Source organism: Giraffa tippelskirchi, chromosome 5 (genome assembly GCF_054371585.1).
Source record: "Giraffa tippelskirchi isolate mGirTip1 chromosome 5, T2T-mGirTip1v1.2.pri, whole genome shotgun sequence".
NCBI classification, from domain to species: Eukaryota; Metazoa; Chordata; class Mammalia; order Artiodactyla; family Giraffidae; genus Giraffa; species Giraffa tippelskirchi.
In genome coordinates, this window is record NC_137279.1 from 145,165,939 (window position 1) to 145,189,207 (window position 23,269).

At 39.3% G+C, this 23,269-nt stretch overlaps 2 protein-coding genes and 3 non-coding genes across 12 annotated transcripts in view; all 5 read right to left on the reverse strand.

Moving 5' to 3' along the window:
- Positions 1–11,634, reverse strand: part of MSH4 (mutS homolog 4) — an 88,204-nt gene extending 76,570 nt beyond the window's left edge. For all 7 annotated transcript variants that reach the window (XR_014053590.1, XR_014053588.1, XR_014053589.1 and 4 more), the window contains exons 1-2: positions 11,367–11,634; positions 5,910–6,092 (exon numbers count right to left, since the gene is read on the reverse strand). Coding sequence is in view for 4 of the 7 variants with exons in the window: in XM_081490163.1 (XP_081346289.1) it covers positions 5,910–6,092; positions 11,367–11,604 (421 nt within the window). In the remaining 3 variants the exon portion in view is untranslated. The remainder of the gene's footprint in view (positions 1–5,909; positions 6,093–11,366) is intronic.
- Positions 11,635–14,030: 2,396 nt separating this feature from the next.
- RABGGTB (Rab geranylgeranyltransferase subunit beta) lies at positions 14,031–22,262 on the reverse strand. Of its 2 annotated transcripts, none has more exons than XM_081490166.1 (9): positions 22,184–22,262; positions 21,037–21,144; positions 20,209–20,406; positions 18,975–19,080; positions 18,105–18,157; positions 17,913–18,023; positions 17,103–17,228; positions 15,184–15,333; positions 14,031–14,614 (listed from the first exon to the last, which is right to left on the reverse strand). In XM_081490166.1, exons 1-9 carry the CDS (start codon positions 22,184–22,186, stop codon positions 14,474–14,476), a joined length of 996 nt encoding a protein of 331 aa, XP_081346292.1. In that variant the 5' UTR covers positions 22,187–22,262; the 3' UTR covers positions 14,031–14,473. The 2 variants fall into 2 exon arrangements, with proteins under 2 accessions (XP_081346292.1, XP_081346293.1); XM_081490167.1 differs by having other exon boundaries at positions 14,031–14,610; positions 15,180–15,333.
- LOC145508115 (small nucleolar RNA SNORD45) lies at positions 19,989–20,060 on the reverse strand. Its single transcript, XR_014055374.1, has one exon. It is a non-coding gene; the product is annotated as a small nucleolar RNA SNORD45 (small nucleolar RNA).
- LOC145508116 (small nucleolar RNA SNORD45) lies at positions 20,696–20,778 on the reverse strand. Its single transcript, XR_014055375.1, has one exon. It is a non-coding gene; the product is annotated as a small nucleolar RNA SNORD45 (small nucleolar RNA).
- LOC145508114 (small nucleolar RNA SNORD45) lies at positions 21,315–21,393 on the reverse strand. Its single transcript, XR_014055373.1, has one exon. It is a non-coding gene; the product is annotated as a small nucleolar RNA SNORD45 (small nucleolar RNA).
- Positions 22,263–23,269: the final 1,007 nt, after the last annotated feature.

Sequence of the window (23,269 nt, forward strand, 5' to 3'; positions counted from 1 at the left end):
GCCTGAATCCAGACCTGGCGCTCTTAACCACTACATATATTACTGATTTTGAAATTTATGCCTCACAGACCATAAATATTCAGGTAAGTAGTTTAACCTTTTTAAACACCAAACATTTTAAACAAAGTTGTTATAAGAATTCAATGTAATACAGAATAGCTTTATAAAGCATATGAAATTATAAGGCCATTATTCATGGATTAAAAATGTCATACTACTAAACATATCTAAGATTTTTTTCAAAGAAGCAAAATTGTCTTTTATTCCCTTTAAACCTTTCAATATACCTTTTCTTCCCTCCTTCCCCTCTCTAATCTAGAGTTCTTTTTTCTTTTCTATTCTTCTATTATAACACTTACAAAATTATTTACACATTTATGCTATCTTAGTCAGTAGTCGCGGAGAAGGCAATGGCACCCCACTCCAGTACTCTTGCCTGGAAAATGCTATGGACGGAGGAGCCTGGTAGGCTACAGTCCATGGGGTTGCTAAGAGTTGGACACAACTGAAGCGACTTAGCAGCAGCAGCAGCAGTCAGTAGTCGACTTAAGAGTTGATTTAAAAATCTGTGTCTAACATGTACCCCAATGTTCATCACAGCACTGTTTATAATAGCCAGGACATGGAAGCAGCCTAGATGCCCATCATCAGATGAATGGATAAGGAAGCTGTGGTACATATACACAATGGAATATTACTCAGCCATTAAAAAGAATACATTCAAATCAGTTCTAATGAGGTGGATGAAACTGGAGCCTATTATACAGAGTGAAGTAAGCCAGAAAGAAAAACACCAATACAGTATACTAACACATATATATGGTATTCAGTCAATCGGTAAAGATAACCCTGTATGCAAGACATCAAATGAGACACAGATAAACAGAACAGTATTATGGACTCTATGGGAAAGGGTGAGGGTGGGAGGATATGGGAGAATAGCATTGAAGCATGTAAATTATCATATGTGAAACGAACTGCCAATCCAGGTTCGATGCATGATACAGGGTGCTCGGGGCTGGTGCACCGGGATGACCCAGAGGGATGGGATGGGGAGGGAGATAGGAGGGGGGTTCTGGAAGGGGAAATCATGTACACTCATGGTGGATTCATGTCAATGTATGGCAAAACAAATACAATATTGTAAAGTTAAAAAATATATAAATAAACTAATTAAAAAAAAAAATCTGTGTCTAAATCTGCCATGAAGGCTTTGTTATTGTTGGTAATTGAGTTTATATTAGATCTACAGAAGTCAGTTAAAGTTCTGCAATCAAATATGATCTTTTCATTTTTCACTGGAAACTATATATCAAGTTTCAGTACTTGGAAATCCAGTACACTCAGAAGACATCTCCCTTAAACTTAAAAAAAAAAAAAATTGCACTGTTATCTCTCTGATATAAGTAATACTAAAATGAGTATCATAGTACATAAAACTTTTTTCTGGGTCTCATATTACTTCCCTAAATTGGCTCCTTAGAAGTCAAATTACTTCTGGATGGAACAAAGGATAACCATCACTTTTAAAGGATGTCACATATATTGCCAAATTTCTTTTCATAATTGTACCGACTTTTAATTCTATCAACAGTATATGAGAAAAACCAATCGTACTGAATCTTTACCATTACTAATTCCTCTAATGTATTGTTATTTTTGTTATTATTATCATCTGTTTTAATGAACTGAGGCTTAAATATTTATTTTTTAAAATTACTATCAAAATTGAACATCACTTAAAAATCCATTTGTTTTCTGTATTTTGAAATGGTCCACAATGCCTCTGTCAGTGTCACCATCTATGAACTCACAGAATGCCTTATCCACCATCAAGGCATTTCACACAGCATTGCATCTGATCAAGAAACTCGCTTCACAGCAAAAGAAAAAAATGTATCAACGGGCTACAGCCCACTGAATCAACTGTGTATACCACATAACCCATCACCCAGACATGCCTGGCTTAATCTAAAGGCAGAATAACTTACTGAAGACTCAATGCCAATTGAGAGGCAACACCCTGAAAAATGGGATTCTCTCTTACAGAACGCAGTTTATACTTGGAATCATAGATGCTGTATTCCTCATAACTAGAATACACGGGTCCAAGAATCAATGTGAGAATGTATGAGTGGCTACTCTCTCTATTATGCCTACCAACCCACCCGAAGAATTTTTGTATCCCATTCTGGCAACGTTGAGCTCTGTTGGTTTTGAGATCTTAGTCTCCATATGGTTATTGGCTCCACCAGGTAACATAACAATGATTCTACTGAACTGGAAGATAAGATTGCCACCTGTCCATTTTAGGCTCCTTATTTATGCTACTGAAACAATAAGAAAAAAAGGGAGTTATCTATGAATAGTGTGGTCAATCCTAATTGCCAAGGGGATATTATGCTGCTAAACATAAAGAAGGCAAAGTGAATGGAACCCCAGTCGTTTGCTAAGGCACCTCTTGAAAGTGCAAGTGAAGTCGCTCAGTCATATCCGACTCTTTGCGACCCCATAGACTGTAGCCTACCAGGCTCCTCCGTCCATGGGATTTTCCAGGCAAGGGTACTGGAGTGGGTTGCTATTTCCTTCTCCAGAGGATCTTCTTGACCCAGGGATTGAACCTGGGTCTCCCACATTGTAGGCAGACGCTTTACCGTCTGAGCCACCAGGGAAGTCTTAGTATTTCCAATAGTAAAGGTTAAGGGAAAACTACAGCAAGCAAAAATGGCAGAATGACTAAGGACTCAGACCCTTCAAGAATGAAGGTCTGTGTCATTCCACCCTTACTGCTGCAAGTTAGGGAAATTCAAAATGGGTAGTGGAAGAAGAAAATCAAATATATCAACTATAACATCATGACCAATTACAGAAACAAAAACTGCAGTAGCTTTGGATATTATCCCTATGCTTTGTTATATGCATGTTTATTTGTACAAACTAACCATTTTTTTCTCTCTTTTCAATTTTAAAAAGTTTATTCACAAGTTAATGGAGGTTTAGTCTTTAAGTAACAGAATATTCTGTGGGACCATGACTGAATTTGAGATAATTAATATGCAATGACTGTTTGGACTATGAATTTTCTCATTTTGGAAAAGAGTGAGAACCCCCTCACTTGTAAGTACAGATGTACACATCCTGTTAGGTAGAAACATAAAGTCTGGAGCCCATTATACAGAGTGAAGTAAGCCAGAAAGAAAAACAACAATACAGTATACTAATGCATATATATGGTATTTGAAAGATGGTAACAATAACCCTATATGCGAGACAGAATAAGAGACACAGATGCATAGAACAATTTTATGGACTCTGAGGGAGAAGGTGAGGGTGGGATGTTCTGGGAGAATAGCATTGAAACATGTATATTATCATATGTGAAAGAGAACACCATTCCATGTTCGATGCATGAGACAAGGGCTCAGGGCCGGGGCAATGGGATGACCCAGAGGGATAGGATGGGGAGGGAGGTGGGTGGGGGGTCCAGGAAGGGGAACACATGTAAACCCATGGCTGATTCATGTCAATGTATGGCAAAAACTATTACAATATTGTAAAGTAATTAGCCCCCAACTAAAATAAATAAATTTATAAAAAAAAAAAAAAAAAAGACATGGAGGAAACTCAAGCCAAAAGAAAAAAAAAAAAAAAAGAAACATAAAGTCAATTTGTTGTTGTAAAAAAAATCCAGATGTGTGTAGAATGACATATACAGAAGCTCTATAGCCAAAGGAGTTATGGCAGCTATCAATTTATTGTCACTCAGCTCCAAATTCACACTTCAATATAAGTTCTGCAATAATGGACAGAATCACTATAAGTATTTCTCCTTAAAGTGTGCATAATGTTAAGTTTTCTCAATTGAGGGCACTGGAGGGACCTTGCAGGATGACAGGCTCTCCTGCAGTTTCTGCTACAGTATGGTGGGTTAGCAGTGTAGATATGAGGACATTTGGTGGTGATGTGCCCAGTTACACATCCAGAATGTGCTGTACTCTGGTGATCACACAGCTACAGCATGGCATAGTAACAACCTTCCCTCAGCCCTCTCAATACACATATCCTGCACTCCAGGCCTCCTGCACATACTAATTCCCTTGGCTCTTTCATTCTTTACTCAAGTCTACCTCCCACAGTCTTGATGTCAACCCTCCCAACAGGAAGACTGTGTACTCCAGGCCTCCAACCTACACCAGAGCCCACTCCCATTACACAGATAGCCCCCAGCTATAGTTCACCCACCCCACCTGTCTCCTGTTCACCCTGGACAGCAGACCAGCTCTGACCTGGCAAATCTGCAGGCACTACTGAAATTGCTACTCAGTATTCACATTCTCCAAAGAGAACTGTACTCCAGCCTTGGAAATGGGACCCAGACGAGGGCCACTTCCAAGTGTGACCTCTTAGGAGCCCCCTCAGCCCTAGGGTGCTTCATAGAGTTTTCTTATATCCTATAGTTATTCTTTCATCACAGTTTAATAATTCTTTATATTAAATCTTTCCTGTTTAAATCATTGTATAGTTCTACTTCAGACTGGATTTTAACTGCTACAGTCTCTGTCTTCATAGAGTTTATAGTCCAGCAAAGAAGATATACATTTAAGAAAAATAATCAACCTCATTTATAACCAGGAAAATGCTAATTCAGACTATACTTAGGTGAAAGTGAAAGCTGCTCAGTCATGTCCGACTCTTTGCAACCCCATAGACTATACAGTCCATGGAATTCTCCAGGCCGGAATACTGGAGTGGGTAGCCTTTCCCTTCTCCAGGGGGTCTTCTCAATCTAGGGATCAAACCCAGGTCTCCCACATTGCAGGCAGATTCTTTACCATCTGAGCCACCAGGGAAGCCCAAGAATACTGGAGTGGGTAGCTTATCCCTTGGAGAAGGAAATGGCAACCCACTCCAGTATTCTTGCCTGGAGAATCCCAGGGACGGAGGAGCCTGGTGGGCTGTCGTCTATGGGGTCGCACAAAGTCGGACACGACTGACGCGACTTAGCAGCAGCAGCAGCAGCCTATCCCTTCTCCAGGGGATCTTCCTGACCCAGGAATCAAACCGGGGTCTCCTGCATTACAGGTGGATTCTTTACCAACTGAGCTATCAGGGAATTTTACAACTGCTTGACTGTTAAATGTTAAGGAGTTTGACAGTAGCAAATGCTGTGTAGGATATAGATCAACAAGAACTCTCACACATTGCCAGTAAGAGTATACATTAGTAGAATCACTTAGAAAAATAATTTGTCATTATTTTGTGAATCTATACATTCATATACCTTTTAAAATTAAATTTTATTTTTTTTAATTTTTAATTGGAGGATAATTGCTTTACAATGTTGTGTTGGTTTCTGTCATACAACAACTAAAATTGGCCATAAGTATACATATATCCCTCTCTCTTGAGTCTCCCTCGAACCCTACCCCCATCCCACCCCTCTAGGTTGTCACAGAGCTCAGGATTGGGCTCCCTGTATTATAGAGCCATATACCTTTAACTAAATGATGCTTACACATGTAGACCTATTTCACCCATTTTCCCCTCAAGAAAATCTAAATCTAGATAAATACTAAAATTTAAATATTAAAAAACACTCAATAGTATTACAGGACCAACTTTAGATTTAAGTAAATATGTAGAAAAGGAAGGGCTTTCTCTTTCTTGTACTTTGTTTTTGTCAGAATGATGAAAACTTAGACGTGCATTTTTAAACAAACAATATCACAAACTATGTAGTGTTATTAGTCTAGCATCAAATAGCAGATATGGCTAAATTGACATAGTTATTATTCAGTCTTCCATATTAGCTTCAAATAATTTCATGTTACCTTAATTACCCTAATATATAATTTATAAAACTTTAAAAGTTTCAAAGATCAATTAAGTCAATATTCTATTTACTTTACCTGAATATCCCATTTGTGGTGTCCAACTTTTATAACCTGATCTCTGGGCATTTCCAGCACATAATGGAGATTTTAGTATTTGAGGATAATTACTATCTTGTGCAGAGGATGAGCTTGTACCAAGCATAACATTTGATGCATATGTGTTTTCTGCAAAAGATCTTTTGTTTCTAAAGTATGAACCTAAATTCAAAAAAATTTAATATCAGTTCTTAAAGTTCAGAATTACGCAATGTGGTATAAAATCTCTATAATCACTAAAAAACTTCACCTGATAATGATTTTTAACATAACAAATTATAACAAAGTTAACATAAATAACATCGTACTAAAATATAACGAAAAGTGCTCGCTAACATAGCTTTTTCTTATGCAAGCTCACTGACATTACTCTTGCTAATTACAAACTACCTTCTAAGCTTCAAATACACCTTTGTATAGTAATTATACCTCTTTTCCTCTGTTGACTTCTTCATTGAAACTCCTTCCTCCCAGGCAATTGGTATAAAGAAAGTTTAGGCTTACCTGGGTTCAGTTCCTTGTTTAGTTACTTACCTACTGGTATAAACTACGATCTTCTTTTTTTTAATTAATTTTTTTTTTATTGAAGGCTAACTGCTTTACAGAATTTTGTTGTTTTCTGTCAAACCTCAACATGAATCAGCCATAGGTATACATATATCCCCTCCCTTTTGAACCTCCCTCCCATCTCCCTCCCCATCCCACTCCTCTAAGTTTATACAGAGCCCCTGTTTGAGTTTCCTGAGCCATACAGCAAATTCCCATTGGCTATCTATTTCATATATGCTAATGTAAGTTTCCGTGTTACTCTTTCTATATATCTCACCCTCCATTCCCCTCTCCCCATGTCTGTAAGTCTATTCTCTGTATCTGTTTCTCCATTGTTGCCCTGTAAATTCTTCAGTACCATTTTTCTAGATTCCGTACATATGCATTAGAATAGATATTTATCTTTCTTTTTCTGACTTACTTCACTCTGTATAATAGGTTCTAGGTTCATCTACCTCATTAGAACTGACTCAAATGCATTTCTTTTTATGGTTGAGCAATATTCCATTGTGCATATGTACCACAACTTCTTTATCCATTCATCTGCTGATGGATACCTAGGTTGCTTCCATGTTCTAGCTATTATAAATAGTGCAGGAAATGAACAATGGGATACATGTGTCTTTTTCAATTTTGGTTTCCTCAGGGTACACGCTAGTAAAGTAATGCTGAAAATTCTCACAGCCAGGCTTCAACAATACATGAACCATGAACTTCCAGATGTTGAAGCTGATTTTAGAAAAGGCAGAGGAACCAGAAATTAAATTGTCAACATCCACTGGATCATCGAAAAAGCAAGAGAGTTCCAGAAAAACATCTATTTCTGCTTTATTGACTATGCCAAAGCCTTTGACTGTGTGGACCACAATAAACTGTGGACAATTCTGAAAGAGATGGGAATACCAGACCATCTCACCTGTCTCTTGAGAAACCTGTACGCAGGTCAGGAAGCAACAGTTAGAACTGGACATGGGACAAGAGACTGGTTCCAAATAGGAAAAGGAGTACGTCAAGGCTGTATATTGTCACCCTGCTTCTTTAACTTACATGCAGAGTACATCATGAGAAACGCTGGGCTGGAAGAAACGCAAGCTGGAATCAAGATTGCTGGGAGAAATATCAATAACCTCAGATACGCAGATGACACCACCCTTATGGCAGAAAGTGAAGAAGAACTAAAGAGCCTCTTGATGAAAGTGAAAGAGGAGAGTGAAAAAGTTGGCTTAAAGCTCAATGTTCAGAAAACTAAGATCATGGCATCTGGTCCCATCACTTCATGGGAAGTAGATGGGGAAACAGTGGAAACAGTGGCTGACTTTATTTTGGGGGGCTCCAAAATCACTGCTGATGGTGATTGCAGCCATGAAATTAAAAGACGCTTACTCCTTGGAAGGAAGGTTATGACCAACTTAGATAGCATATTTAAAAGCAGAGACATTACTTTGCCAACAAAGGTCCGCCTAGTCAAGGCTATGGTTTTTCCAGTGGTCATGTATGGATGTGAGAGTTGGACTGTGAAGAAAGCTGAGCGCCGAAGAATTGATGCTTTTGAACTGTGGTGTTGGAGAAGACTCTTGAGAGTCCCTTGGACTGCAAGGAGATCCAGCCAGTCCATTCTAAAGGGAGATCAGTCCTGAGTGTTCATTGGAAGCACTGATGTTGAAGCTGAAACTCCAATACTTTGGCCACCTCATGCAAAGAGTTGACTCATTGGAAAAGATCCTAATGCTGGGAAGGATTGGGGGAAGGAGGAGAAGGGGACGACAAAGGATGAGATGGTTGGATGGCATCACTGACTCGATGGACATGGGTTTGGGTAGACTCTGGGAGTTGGTGATGGACAGGGAGGCCTGGCGTGCTGCGATTCATGGGGTCGCAAAGAGTCGGACAAGACCGAGCAACTGAACTGATCTGAGCTGAACTGATAAAGGGAATATTTACAAAGGAGTAGACAGAATATCATCATAAAGAAACGTGTAGAATCAAGACAAAGTATGTTCCATTACTAACCCTAGGCTTAAAGGAGCTAAGGAAGGAGATGGTTACTAGAAACTGGAGACAAACGGGGCTGCTTCTTGTTCTCAGGTTACTTTCAAACTCTAACCCCCTTCTTAAACTTACTTCTCCTAGTTTTTCTCCAATTTCCTTCACCTCTATTTTCCTATATTTTCTTTACCTTCTCCCCTCTGGCCTCAAATTTATATCTCTCCCAGGCTTCTTTCTTAGCCCTAGATTCAAATATTCAATTGCCTCAATATGAATGTATCGATATCCCAAAGGTTCTTCACACTCAACATGTTCACAGAAGAATTCACCATTTTTCCCTCTAAAAGTTGCTTCTCCTACAAAATTCCACATATCAGGAAAAAAAGTACTACCATCTATTCCAATCACCAAAGCCAGAGATGTTTATGGCATGGCAAAAAAACCTATCTGCCTCCCAGATTAAATACCTGCAAGTACTCCAAGTTTATATCGGGAAGAAACAAAATAGATTACCCTACTGCTCTACCAAATGAAATTATTTGTAGTTTACAAACACAACATGCTATATCATACTCCTGTGCCTTTGCACATATTTTTCTAAGAGAGAAAGAAAAGTTTCTTCTCCAGTTTTTTTTTCTCCTCTTTCCCTTTAGTTGACGTAATCTTCTTATCCTTCAACACTACCTCAAGTTGAATTTCCTCTGCAAAATTTCTTTTGTTACTTTGTTCCCCTACTTATTAAATACCTCAATATCTGTATGGAGAAGGAAATGGCAACCCACTCCAGTATTCTTGCCTGAAGAATCCTGTGGACAGAGGAGCCTGTCAGGCCATGGTCCATAGGATAGCAGAGGGTCAGATACGACTGAAGCGACTAAGCACAATATCTGTAAATAACTCAAAAATAATTATCTTTTAAAAGTTTGTTTATAGATTTTTAAGTTTATCTTCCCTACTGAACCATAAGTTCTTTGAGAGCACAGAATATTATTATCCTCAGCTCCTAAGATAACTCAGCTACCCAGCGGCTAGGTGGTAAAGAATCTAAAATGCAGATATGGGAGACAAAGGTTCAAACCCTGGGTCAGGAAGATCTGGAGCAGGAAATGGCAACGCACTCCAGTATTCCTGCCTGGGAATTCCATGGACAAAGGAGCCTGGCAGGCTACAGTCCACAGGGTTGGAAAGAGTCAGACACAACTGAGCATGCACTGAGCATCTAAGGTAACTATTTCATCGATTTGGGTCTTGGCTCCCTCTTAAATTGGGACAAAAGAAAAATCTATCTTACAGATTTACTGTAAGGATCAGAGATACAACATGCTAAGTAAGAAGCTAGAACAGAGGAGCACTCATTAATTAGTGGATGTTATTATTGTTGAAAATAAATAGGTGACAGAACATTTCATGAAGAAGGGGATTATACTGATAAACATGTATGTTGCCTTGAAGGAAGTGCAAGTAGGTCAATTAAGTTAGAAAGTAGGGTAATTATTAAGAAATGATGAGATATTTAAGACTGCAAAGACTGAAAACATATCCCAAATGGACCTGGATATCCTGCTAAAGAGTACAATTTTTTACCTGCAAATAGTCACTGGTTGAAGTGCCATGGGACATAAGATTTTCATTTTCCATATAACTCTGTTGCTGCTGCTGCTGCTGCTAAGTTGCTTCAGTTGTGTCCGACTCTGTGCGACCCCATAGACGGCAGCCCACCAGGCTCCCCCGTCCCTGGGATTTTCCAGGCAAGAGTACTGAAGTGGGGTGCCATTGCCTTCTCCACATATAACCCTAGTGACACTGTAAGGAAGCTTAGAAGAAAGAAGCATTAGGAGCTTGAGGCAATAATTCAGACATAGAAGGGCCTGTAATGGCACAGAGAAAAGGACAGACTTATTTAAAAGATAAATCTAGAACTTGTTAATTTTGGATGTTATGAGTGAGGGAATACTTGAATAATTTAAGTCTCCTAAAGATTTACAAAAACCCAATGATTGAGATAAGTGAGACAGGTTGAGGAGCTTCAGAGAGATGAATTCAATTAATCATATAGTGAGTCTAAGGATGTCCACTAGTTCCTTACTAGAAACTTCAGAAGGCAGTCTGAAACAGGAATCTGGGGGCAAAGATGAGATCTGGACTGTGGTGATAATCACAATCAGATAGAAGTAGCCTAGAAAAAAACCTTTAAGGACAAGCCAATAACTTGTAAACTAACAAAAGTAAGCATAGATCTATGAAAGGTAGGTGAAAAACAGGGAAGAGTGGAATCAAGGAAATCAAATTAAGATATTTCAAGACAAGACTGGTGAAGAACATAAACATAGTGGGAAGTTTACATAAGATGAACTTAAAAGTGACCACTGGATTTAGCATTTGTTATACCTTACCAGTGACTGGCAATGCTGTGTGGGCAAAAGGTGACGGTTTTGTCATGGAGAGTGACTGACTATAAAATAAACGAGTTGAATACTACTTAAAGGACATTTTTCACACTAAATGTATTATTCACCTCAATTACAGAAAATGTTAAATCTGGTCTGTTCTCAAAGCTTATCTGTTTTCAAGATATCCTAGAAGGACTTAGGCGTCTTAAGTTCAGGAGCCAAGGTTTACCACTCCAACCACTAAACTCCTGCACAAATTCATTCATCTGTTAAGGGGAGCGGGTGGAGGCACATTACCCCGGATATGAATACAGCTTGCCTCAGAACTGAGCCATCCGCCATCACGGCCTTGTAAGAAAACCAACGTGAGGAAGAGTCCAGCCCTTAAATCACTGAGACCCACTCAATTTGCAGAGCACCCCATTCCCAAATTCCAGACACCAACTGAAACTTCTGTGGTAACCAGAGACCACGGTTCCCCGAACATCCAGAAGTTCACACAACTCCTTGCCTTGAGGCGGCAGGGCGCTGGGCGGGTGCCCAGGTAGACTGCTGCTGCCGCTCCTGTCACCCGCCGCTCCAGACGTGCCTGGTGGGGAAGACGCAGAGGCGGCTTGGGCTGAAGGGCAGCTCAGAGGAGTCTCTTGGAGTCCGAAATTGTAGCCGGGACCCTGGGACCGAGCCTCTGGTGAGCAGAGGGAAGCCGCAGGGACAGAAGGAAACGTTGGTGATATGTCAGGCCGCAGCATCCTCACAGACGCTCAGAGCAACTCTGCTGTGGGACAAAGCGACGCGGGGAAAAGACGAAAGCGCGGCGCACAGAGTCTCAGTGCGCAGGCGCAGAGCCCCAGCTTACCAAGCCCACCCACCTTTATCCCGATACATCACAGTCCATGGAGTCGCATAAAGTTGGGCAGGACTGAGCGACCGAGCACACATGTGATTAAATGCTTCCTTTGTAAAAATGACTTAAAGACAGCACTGGAGAATGTACTCTCGGGTGTTCCGGTCAACTGCTGCAGAATTTGGTCAAGGAGAATCCCAGGGACGGGGGAGCCTGGTGGGCTGCCGTCTATGGAGTCGCAGAGTCGGACGCGACTGAAGTGACTTAGCAGCAGCAGCAATCTCTTCTCTGGCTCAAATGCTAAAGAATCGCCTGCAATGCAGGAGACCTGGATTCAATCCCTGGGTCCAGAAGATCCCCTGGAGAAGGGAATGGCAACCCACTCCAGTATTGTTGCCTGGAAAACCCCATGGACAGAGGAGCCAATAGTCGGTCACGACTGAGCAACTAACATTTTCATAATGGGAGGTAGACCCCCCCCTCAACTAAATGGAATTCAGGGCCATCAATCCAACTTGCGTATATCCGTCTCAGTCGTGACCCCATGCTATTTGTGACCCCATGGACTGTAGCCTACCAGGGTCCTCCCTCCATGGAAGTTTCAATAATACTGGAGTGTGTTGCAAGTTCTTCCTCCAAATACAACTTGCTGCTGCTGCTAAGTCGCTTCAGTGGTATCCGACCCTGTGCAACCCCATAGACAGCAGCCCACCAGGCTCCCCTGTCCCCGGGATTCTCCAGGCAAGAACACTGGAGTGGGTTGCCATTTCCTTCTCCAATGCATGCAAGTGAAAAGTGAAGTGAAGTTGCTCAGTCGTGTCCGGCTCTTCACGACCCCATGGACTACAGCCGACCAGGCTCCTCCGTCCATGGGAGTTTCCAGGCAAGAGTACTGGAGTGAGTCGCCATTGCCTTCTCCGAAATACAACTTGGGAGTCGCATTATTCCCACTGCACCTTATTTCCCTTATCACACAGCATTCTGTGCTAGTATTTCCCAGTTCAGTTCAGTTCACTCCACTCTCTCAGTCGTGTCCAACTCCTGGCAACCCCATGGACTGCGGTATGCCAGGCCTCCCTGTCCATCACCAACTCCCAGAGTTTACTCAAACTTATGTCCATTGAGTACGTGATGCCATCCAACCATCTCATCCTCTGTCGTCCCCTTCTCTGGCCTTCAATCTTTCCCAGCATCAGGGTCTTTCTAATGAGTCAGCTCTTCGCATCAGGTGGCCAAAGTATTGGAGTTGCAGCTTCAACATCAGTCCTTCCAATGAATATTCAGGACTGATTTCCTTTAGGATGACTGGTTGGATCTCCTTGCAGTCCAAGGGACTCTCAAGAATCTCCTCCAACATCACAGTTCAAAAGCATCAATTCTTCAGCGCTCAGCTTTCTTCATAGTCCAACTCTCACATCCATACATACTACTGGAAAAACCATATTCTTGACTAGATAGACCTTTGTTGGCAAAGTAATGTCTCCGCTTTTTAATATGCTGTCTAGGTTGGTCATAGCTTTCCTTTCAAGGATAAGCGTCTTTTAATTTCATGACTGCAGTCACCATCTGCAGTGATATTAGAGCCAAAAAAAATAGACTCTCACTGTTCCCCCATCTATTTGCCATGATGTGATGGGACCAGATGCCATGATTCTCTTGAACACAGACACAGTAATTCAACATGGTAGAGAAACCAGGATTGAGAAAATACTCTAGATACCATTAGATGTCCATTACTGAATTCATTCAATTGTGAAATCAGATACAGAATATGAAACCACTGCAGTCACCCACGTGAAATGACTGCAGTACTCAAAACTTCCAATGATACCACTTAAATAAAATTGTGTTCCATCCAATGACTTCCAAACTTTCAGAAACACTGGTAATTCAACCCAAACTTAGTGAACTGTCAAAAAACAATGCCAGACATGTCAATAACATAGAAGCAGACATTGCTCAATGTGTTAAGAGAAATCATCACTATTCACATGTAACAGTCTTTACTCTTAGGGTTATTATTGCAAACTTGCTTCAGCAAATTTCAATTTCCATCAAGAAAAATGCTCATTAAAATACTTTCTCACCAAGAACATAAAGATTAGTGTGGTCTAATCTTTGTGAAAACACACGTTAATACAAGAACACTGTGGCAAGTATCAGCTTGTTATTTCCTTACTGGGCAGGAAAAAAATGCCAACAATCCCTTGGCATTCTGACATATAATATTAAAACGTGAGTAAAGTGTAGTCCAGATTGCAATCCTCATCTTAGTTAATTTTTATTTATCTAAACCGCTCTGTACCCAACTCATTAACCACAAACATGAAATAGTCCCAAATTTCAGCCATTTATTTTTGTTTCATCTTTTAATTCCTATGGGGTTCATCAATTCTTTATCAGTAACGTTCTCACTGACAAAGGCTAATTTACATTAACTATAGTTATATATAACATATCAAGGGAGTACCCAGGAAAATCAGAACGCAAGACTTCATCAGCTAAAGAGATTTCAACTTTGCTGTTATGAAGACATACAAGAAAACAAATACACTGAAGCATAAACAAAAAAAATCAGTTAACAGCATTCCAGAAGAAAAATAAAATAAAGATCTTAATTTACAATATGTATAATTATATAATTTATTAAAATTAACACAATTCATGTACAATATTAACACGGTAGTCATTAAGTTTGTTAAGCACTTCAACTACTGAAATGTTAAAACACAATAAAAACTATATTAACCAACTTCTCCATCAAGGGTTCTAATCTAGCTCACTAGTTCAGGCTGAACATTCACTCTCCGAAGTACTTCTTCAGGCATGCAAAAAACAGGGCTAACAGGTTTAATCTGTTCTTCTCCCAAAAGTGACAATCCAGCAATTCCAAACAGAGTATGAAAAGGATCTACCTATTAAAAAATAAGAATTTATAGAATATTACAAAAGGAAAACTTCTAAAACCCTGCTTTTGAACAATGATTATACTGGAGCCCATTGCACTCTGTATTTAAGCATTATGCTAAAATTTTCTGAAATAATGGTTTCAAACTGCGCTTTTTAAACAGAGGACTTGGCACACACACTCGTTTCTTAGCAATAAGTACTGTAAATGTGTTTCAGATCTTTCATACACTCTTTTGTGTGTGTTAATCACTCAGTCATGTTCGAATCTCTGCAACCCCATGGATTGTATGGCCTGCCAGACTCCTGTCCATGGAATTCTCCAGACAAGAATACTGTGATTGAACCTGGGTCTCCTGCATTGCAGGCAGATTCTTTACCATCTGAGCCACCAGAAAAGCACCTTAGTACACTTTTAAATGACATTTTAAAAGCATCCTTTCAAAGCAACACTTGAAAATACTATCTGTTCCCCACCAATTTCTAGTTTTAAAAATTTAGAACCCTTAGAATCTTAAGAGTAAAACAAAACACTGAAAATTTTAACTGTTACGTTAACAGTTATAAATATACTTGCCATATCTCCTGGCCTATCTGCAAATCCTCCTGTTTCTTCATCTTGACATGCTAGGATGAAACTGCGGAGTTTTTCTCTATCAATCCAATGAAGCCTTCCAATTATCTTTAGGGAAGCCAACACCCACCATGAATAGCACACATCTGGTAACTAGGAAGAAAAAAGCCACAAGTTGCCACAAATGTATTTTCTAAATACCTGGGGTGGGAGGGGAATCAAGGGATATATTGACAATGCAGTGTTTATAACACTGAAATTCAAAAACTGCTTAGAATTAAAAGATAATCATTGGAAAAGAGATCAAATGCTTCATTCCACAGAACTAGAATATGAGTATGCAGGCATGCTCAGTCATGTCTGACTCTTTGCAACCCCATGAACTGTAGCCCACCAGGCTCCTCTGTCCACGGAAATTTTCAGGCAAAGAATACTGGAGTGGGTTGCCATTTCCTCCTCTAGGGGATCTTCCTGAGCCAGCGATTGAACCCACGTCTCCTGTGCTGCCTACACTGCAGGCAGATTCTTGATTCCACAAAAAACCTTGCTAAATGTTTCAGTATTCACTGATAACCATCTCTCTACCTTAATTTCTACATGAAATGAATACCTACATCAGTCCCTTTTCCAAGAAACTGGTAGTAAGGCTTGTAAGAACTATGGCAATGTATGTTCCACTGCCATGGGTAGCATTTTCAATAAGTGCTGTACAGGAAGGTATACAACTTGGTTTAAAAAAATAAAATCACCCTTGCTCCTCAAATCATAACTTAAATGCAGAAGACCCCACCTTACACTGAATTTCAACTAGATCCCAGGGTGATCCACAAGAACACTAAAAGCTGTCCTAGATTCTAAGTGTTATCCCCACCCTTACCCATTTCCTAATTATTGAAAAGTTGCCCAGATTTTTCAATGGATCTTAACTAGGTACCACTTGTGGTTTTTAAACAAGCAAGCAAAATCACACAAAAATACAACGACCCAGAATAAAAGCATCACTATGCTTTATCATATTTTAGCTCAAGGGCCCAAACCGAAGAACAGCTTTTAATATTTGTAAATGATTTTTAAAATTAGTATTGTGAAAAAAAAAATAGTATTGTGAAAGGAAAACCATTATGAAGTTCATACTTGTCCATTAGTAATTTTAATGGAATACAACCACACCCATTCATTTTTTATTGTCTGTGGCAACAATGTTCTTCCGGGCAGCAGTGTAGTTGCAACAAGCCCATAGGGCAAAGGTAAAAATATTTACTATCTGGTCTTTACAGACCCAATTTAGAGTACGTTGAGAACTAAACAGAACTGAGTTTTTCTTTAAAAATAAAGATTTTAAACGAAAATGTTGTAATCCAGTTTTTTAAAAGAAATCTTTCTTTTGGCAAATCCATTATCCTTTCCCATCTGTAAGTGAGCATGGAGATTTCTGTATAAGATCCAACTGTTAATAGTGGCCTTTGATTCCCAGATATGCATAATGCACAACTGTGAGTCCCTGGGATAGGTTTAAAGAAGAAAGTTTCATGTAGGTGAAAACTACAAGGCCTTCAGAAGGATTTTTATAAATAAAATTCTGAAGGATTCCTTCAGAAGTAATTTTATAAGTATAAATTTTAAGAATTTATACTATGAATACAAACACATTTTAAAGCCCAGAGTATGTTAAAGAAAATCAAAGAGTACCAGGCAATCTCTTCACAGATTTAAATGGACATCAGGATTAACAGGCATTTCAACGCTTGTTTTACTTTTGCCAAGAGTATTTTTAGAAGGTACAACTAAATTTTGCACAGTATTATAGTCAAGTAAAAAAGCTCATGACCAATTTATAAGAGCAATATTTCAAAACAAAAGGAAAAAAAAGCAGTCCTAACTCAAGTTTATAAAATTTAAAGATTAATCTTAAGAAACAATACCTTCTCTGGCCTTCCATTGAGTCCGCCTGATGGAAGCTGTCGTTCACAAAGCCACCAACCGAGCAAATCAGAATTTACTTGGTGCAACTGACTAGTAATAGCCAAGAATCCTGTGCAACAATAGATCTAAAATTACAGACATAAAGTACATGTGTATAATAGTTTTTCAACAGTAACACTGATAAAAAAAACTACTTTAATTATTAAAGCTCCATTTTCTATCTAAAAATTTGCTGACAGTAAGAATCACAAACATAAACATCACATAGTTATTTGAACAAATCTGAAGCATACTACTAAGATCCAACTCTGCAATGAAAGACTACCATCAGTTTTTTCATGGCCGAAAGCAAACTGTTTGACAACTGTTTACATATACAACATTCTCTAACACAGGTGTTCTGGATAGGGAGATACAGAATGTTTTTTATCTGCTTACTTAAAATTGGAGAAGAGAATAGCAACCCAGTCTAGTCTTCTTGCCTGGAGAATTTCATGGACAGAGGAGCCTGGGAGGCTCTAGTTCATGGGGTCGCAAAGAGTTGGATATAACTAAGTGACTAACACACACATACAAGAACTAATGAAAAATCAAAATATATTTCTGGTAATTACAAAACTACTTATATTTATCTGGGCCAGAGGATTTCACCAACAGGGGACTCAAAGTCAGCAACTGTAAAAATGCCTTCCTCAGGCAGCAATTAAGCAATTCTTATTTTCTACAGTCAAATTAACTTGCTATTTTCCAGTTACACGGGTTATTCCTTCAAAACTGACACTACATTTTAATCTGGATTAATGAATTACCTGCCCAGCATGGGATTCAGAACCTGGTCTGCAACCAAATCCACCATCAAAGTTCATACATGATAAAACAAATTCGATTGCCTTTTCCACATTAATAGCATCCAACTTCCCCTGTAGACAGAAAACATGCCTATTAAGTTCCAGAAGAATCATAAAAAGTTAATCATTTCCAATACAACATTTGAAACTTACCAACAGTGCCAAAGTTGCCACCGCACAAAAAGAGAATCTTGTATCAATTTCTCCTAAAAATAAAGCAAACCAAACCATTATGTGTTATCAGAGGCGTCTAATCATATTACGTAATGTTAGTTAAAAATCTCTGTACAACTACCATAGTTATATTTCCAAAAGTTCAGGCTTAACATGTACTTCGACTGTCCAGGAGGAAAACTACATCTGAAGTGTATCTTCACTTACTTTACTTCTAAGGAAACTAAGTACTAGAAAATGGCTTTGTGAAAAGTACTGTGAACTAACTGCTTACAGAGTACTCAGAAAGATAAGGTAACTAGTCAATTTCTAAGAGCGATAATAAACTTACCCTATTATATAAAGGTAGATTTTCACATCCCATGAAGCAGCTGGTCTCTCCGGCCTGCACTGTATTCAGCCCTAAAGCAGAGATTATCTAGATTTATCAGGCAAAACACTACTCCCTCCCTCCACTCAAATATTCAGTAATTTTGTAAAGTTTTTTTAAAAATTATCTTCCCTTGCCAGTTAAGTTTTTAAAAAACTTTACAAAGCCACCAAATACTGGGGAAAAAAGTTTCACCTACCTTATCTTTTAGACTTGCCCTTTCTGTTCCAGTACTCCTGTATGCTGCTATAACTAGCACAGTGCATGCTGGAACTTCCAGCAGACCATTAACTCCAGTTAGACCAGCTGCTTAGTGGGACCTGAAAAAATGAAAAACTTATAATCTCCTTATAAACTATTAGCAAACCCCCAATTCATTATACTTTAAAATCTGCAACCAAGCTTATTACTGTAATAAACACCAAAGCAAAACATTTTTATATTGGTATTCTAGGTGCCATGGATTAAAGTGATATTACCCCAAATATCTCCAGCAAAAGAACCATCTTCTTTCTGTAGACTCTGAACATATTCCACAACTTTATTTATGTCAATAACATTAATACTATCATAGAGAGTAAGTATCTGTAATAGAAACAAACCATGGTAAGTAGATACCTCGCCACTGGTCAGTTTATTCTAATGATGTTCTTCTCAACTACGTTCTAAGTTGTCCTTTTGTCTATGCACCTTGAAAACTTTTCTCAAATATGCAGTTCTATTACGGAGGAAAATTATAGGTATTACCAACAAGTCTTTAACCATTGTTAACACTGAGACTCATTTATGAAACTTTATAGACTTTAAACCCTTATTTGTGAAATCTTCACAAAAATCAAAATCAAAGCTAACTCCAGACAGACATCCCTGGTGGTTCAGCAGTTAGCATTCAGTGCTTTCACTGCCTTGACCCTGGCTCAATCTGTGGTCAGGGAACTAAGATCCCACAAGCTAGAGCAAAGCCAAAAAACGCTTTAAATTTTTAAAAAGTCAACTCCACAGTAAAGAGTAAAGTCATGAAATGGCAGAGTAAAAGCAGGGAACCACAGGAAGCTTGGCATTTCCAGAAATTAGATGAGAAGATGAAACTAAAGGAGGAAATGGCCAGGCCATGTTAAGAAAGCAAATGCCATGCACGAATGACCAATACAAAAAAAGCTGAATGAAGGAGGCTTCTACACATATTGTACACAGGCTTCGAGCAGTTTATATAATCCATTATGCTATGTACTGTTCTCTGAATAAGTTCCACGTGACCAATCTTTAGAATATACTACCTGCTTTAAAAAATGTTTGTATCACCAGGTAAGACTTACATGTTTTCTATCGGGATAGAGTACAAATCTATTGGGATAGGGTAGGTCATGCTGTACAATAAATAAACCAGATTTCAGTGCCTTAACACCAAAAGAATTTTTCTTGGTCAAAAAAAATCTTCCACTTAAGTGACTTCCAGGAATTTACATATACGTAAGATAAACATTTTACTATTCAAGGTCTCAGTGCCATTTTAGAATTTACATCAACTTTGGATTCAGCTAATACATGCCATCACATCATTGACCTTGTTTTGAAACCGATCTCATTTGAAAAGATATGGATAATTTTTTACATAGATACAGATTTTGTCACCTTCCTGATCCCCATTTTCAATTCTCTTACTCAGGTAAGAGAATATACTACCAAGACCGCTGAATTTTCATTAGTATTTACCTGAACAGCACTAAGAGTATACAAAAGATGAGGATCATGTCCAATACTAGCACTTATTCCACCACACTCGTGTTGACAAGACTTAATAAACGTCAGAATTTCTTCTCTATTCATGCGATGGAGTTGTCCCATGAGATCCATTACGGTCAGACCCCAATAGATGCCACTCATTCTCAAATATTCAGACATGCAATATTCCTAAAACATAGAAATTACTTTAATGTGTCAGTCTGAATTGATGTCAGTTTAAAAAGATACTCAACACAGAAGCTAAATACCCATACTGTTATATGGCTCTAATAACTCCATAGCTGCAGATTATTTATGGGAATTCATTAGTACGAGATGTTTCCCAATATGGTAAATAATTCAGCTCTTTCTATACTATAGGGGAAAATATTTACTTCTAACTAAGCTGTTTAATTCAGTTTTTCCTAAGGTTCCCAGAGATGAAAACTGGGAACATTCTTCAAGGTAAAACTTTTTCAAGGTCTCAGCATAATTCTAGAGCTTAAGTGTTATTACACATCACCACAAACTCAGGTAATACATGCCAACACATCATTGACCTTGAAAGTATTAGCTCAACTACAAAAATAGAAATCTATTCCCTACCTCAAAATTCTTACATATCAGGGCAGGAAGGTAATCTACTTTGTCTGCCAAAGCCTCTAAGAATCAAGGTTAACTCCCGTGGCTGCTCAACCACAGACATCAGTCCCTGGTGTGCAGGAGTTGGAAACCATTTTTAAGAAACACAAACCATCCTGACCAAATGATTTGACACATTTAAACAATAAAAACTTTTCAACACAAAAGTATACATACATAGTCATCTTTCTTTGAGCCATAGGATGCAATATAATCTGCATGCTTCTCCAGTAACAGGGTGTCGGGTGCATCTGACTTAATGATAACATCCTTCTGCGGTGTACCCTTTCACATACAAGAGATTTCATAAATTTTTATCTTTTAATGTTTGACCCCAGAGCATACATTTCAATATACATATGAACTCTTATTTCATCTTGCCATGTAGAAGCTTTCAAGTTTAAAAGTACCTGACTGAAAAGAACTAAAGCTTTCATAAAGTTTCAGGTAGTCTTCAGGTCTCAGAGTAATTCTAGAGCTAAAGTAGTAATAATCAACTTTAGATTCAGAATACATGCCAGCTCATCATCGACCCAAAAAACTACCATCCTCATCTCGGCTGAAAAATTAAGGAAAACAGACTATCAAAATTTTCAACTTACGGTTTACACGTGGCAGAAAGCAAGCTGAAGCATTAAATAAAAACCTATCTGTCCCATAATTTGAAGCTGAGTTCTTTAGTGAGACTGAATTCTTTAGTGAGATTTCATTAATCTTAAAAACTCAGGTTTCAAAGTACCTTCCATGCACGTAAATAGTTATTTACCAAGCTAACAATTCTTTTCAGGCTTTAGTCTTAAGTTTCTGCATTTGCAACAAGCCCCCGGGGGATGACTGTTGCTCTAGTTCGCCACATTTCTCAGCTTCATCTTTGTGACTGAGGTTACACTTTAAGTAGTTCAAGATCATTACCAGTAAGAATGAAGTAGTTAATTTCCTTCATATCACATTAAAACTTACTAGAACGAGAGCATAGCATTAACAATTCCAAAGATTTCGAGCCATATATACACGGCTATATGGAAGGTAAGAACTAACCAGCTTGCAGGGGGTGGGGGTGGATTAAGAATGTCGTCGAACCCTGAATGCCGCCGGATAGCAGGAAGTCCGGCCGCAACCGCACCCGCGAGATCAGCAGAAAACGCTGAGTAACACTTCACATTGTCTATGAGCCCTCAAAATACCTTCCAAGGCCTGTGTCTTAACCAAATCATTCTCCACCACTAAGAAAACAACCCACTAGAGACTACCAAGCTTAAATGTTACCCTATCCATTCCCCTACGGACACACCTAGACAGCAATACAAAACACGTCCACACTCACCATGACTGAGAGCGAAAAGAGAACTTAGCTTGTCAGTGGGCGGATTTAGGCGGCAAGCGCCTGCGCAGAAGCGCTCCTCAGGCCCCTTCCCCGCCCCGACATAGCTGACCACTGTTCTCGCCTGAAGGAAGCAGCAGTTCCGCGGCTGCCCTAGGACCCCACCGACTGCTCATAGCTGTCCTCGCTGCCTGCGCCGAAAGTCTCTGGCGCCAATTTTCTCCTCTCATTGTCTCCGCAGTTTTAAGACAGTTTCAAGTAGTATTTAGGGCTTCGCTAAATGCTACACAATAAACTGGAAAATTCTGAAGAAGATGGGACTACCAGACCACCTGACCTGCCTCTTGAGAAACCTGTATGCAGGTCAGGAAGCAACAGTTAGAAGTGGACATGGAACAACAGACTGGTTCCAAATAGGAAAAGGAGTATGTCAAGGCTGTATATTGTCACCCTGGTTATTTAACTTATATGCAGAGTACATCATGAGAAACGCTGGGCTTGAGGAAACACAAGCTGGAATCAAGATTGCCGGGAGAAATATCAATAACCTCAGATATGCAGATGACACCACCTTTATGGCATAAAGTGATGAAGAACTAAAGAGCCTCTTGATGAAAGTGAAAGAGTAGAGTGAAAAAGTTGGCTTAAAGCTCAACATTCAGAAAACCAACATCATGGCATCCAGTCCCATCACGTCATGGGAAATAGATGGGGAACTCCCGGAGTTCACCCAAACGCATGTCCATTGAGTCGGTAATGCCATCCAACCATCTCATCCTCTGTCGTCCCCTCCTCCTCCTGCCCTCAATCTTTCCCAGCATCAGGATCTTTTCAAAAGAGTCAGCTCTTCGCATCAGGTGGCCAAAGTATTGGAGTCTCAGCGTCAGCATCAGTCCTTCCAACGAATGTTCAGGACTGATTTCCTTTAGGATGACTGGTTGGATCTCCTTGCAGTCCAAGGGACTCTCAAGAGTCTTCTCCAACACCACAGTTCAAAAGCATCAATTCTTCGGCGTTCACCTTTCTTTATAGTCCAACTCTCGCATCCATCCATGACTACTGGAAAAACCATAGCTTTGACTAGACGGA

What these genes read in the sequence shown, in the direction of transcription:
- RABGGTB (XM_081490166.1), bottom strand. An exon ending in GCTCAAAGAAAGATGACTAT is followed by an intron (nt 20,407 to 21,036) that starts GTATGTATACTT and finishes TCTATGTTTTAG; the next exon opens with GAATATTGCATGTCTGAATA. An exon ending in TGGCAACTTTGGCACTGTTG is followed by an intron (nt 18,024 to 18,104) that starts GTAAGTTTCAAA and finishes TTCTGTCTACAG; the next exon opens with GGGAAGTTGGATGCTATTAA.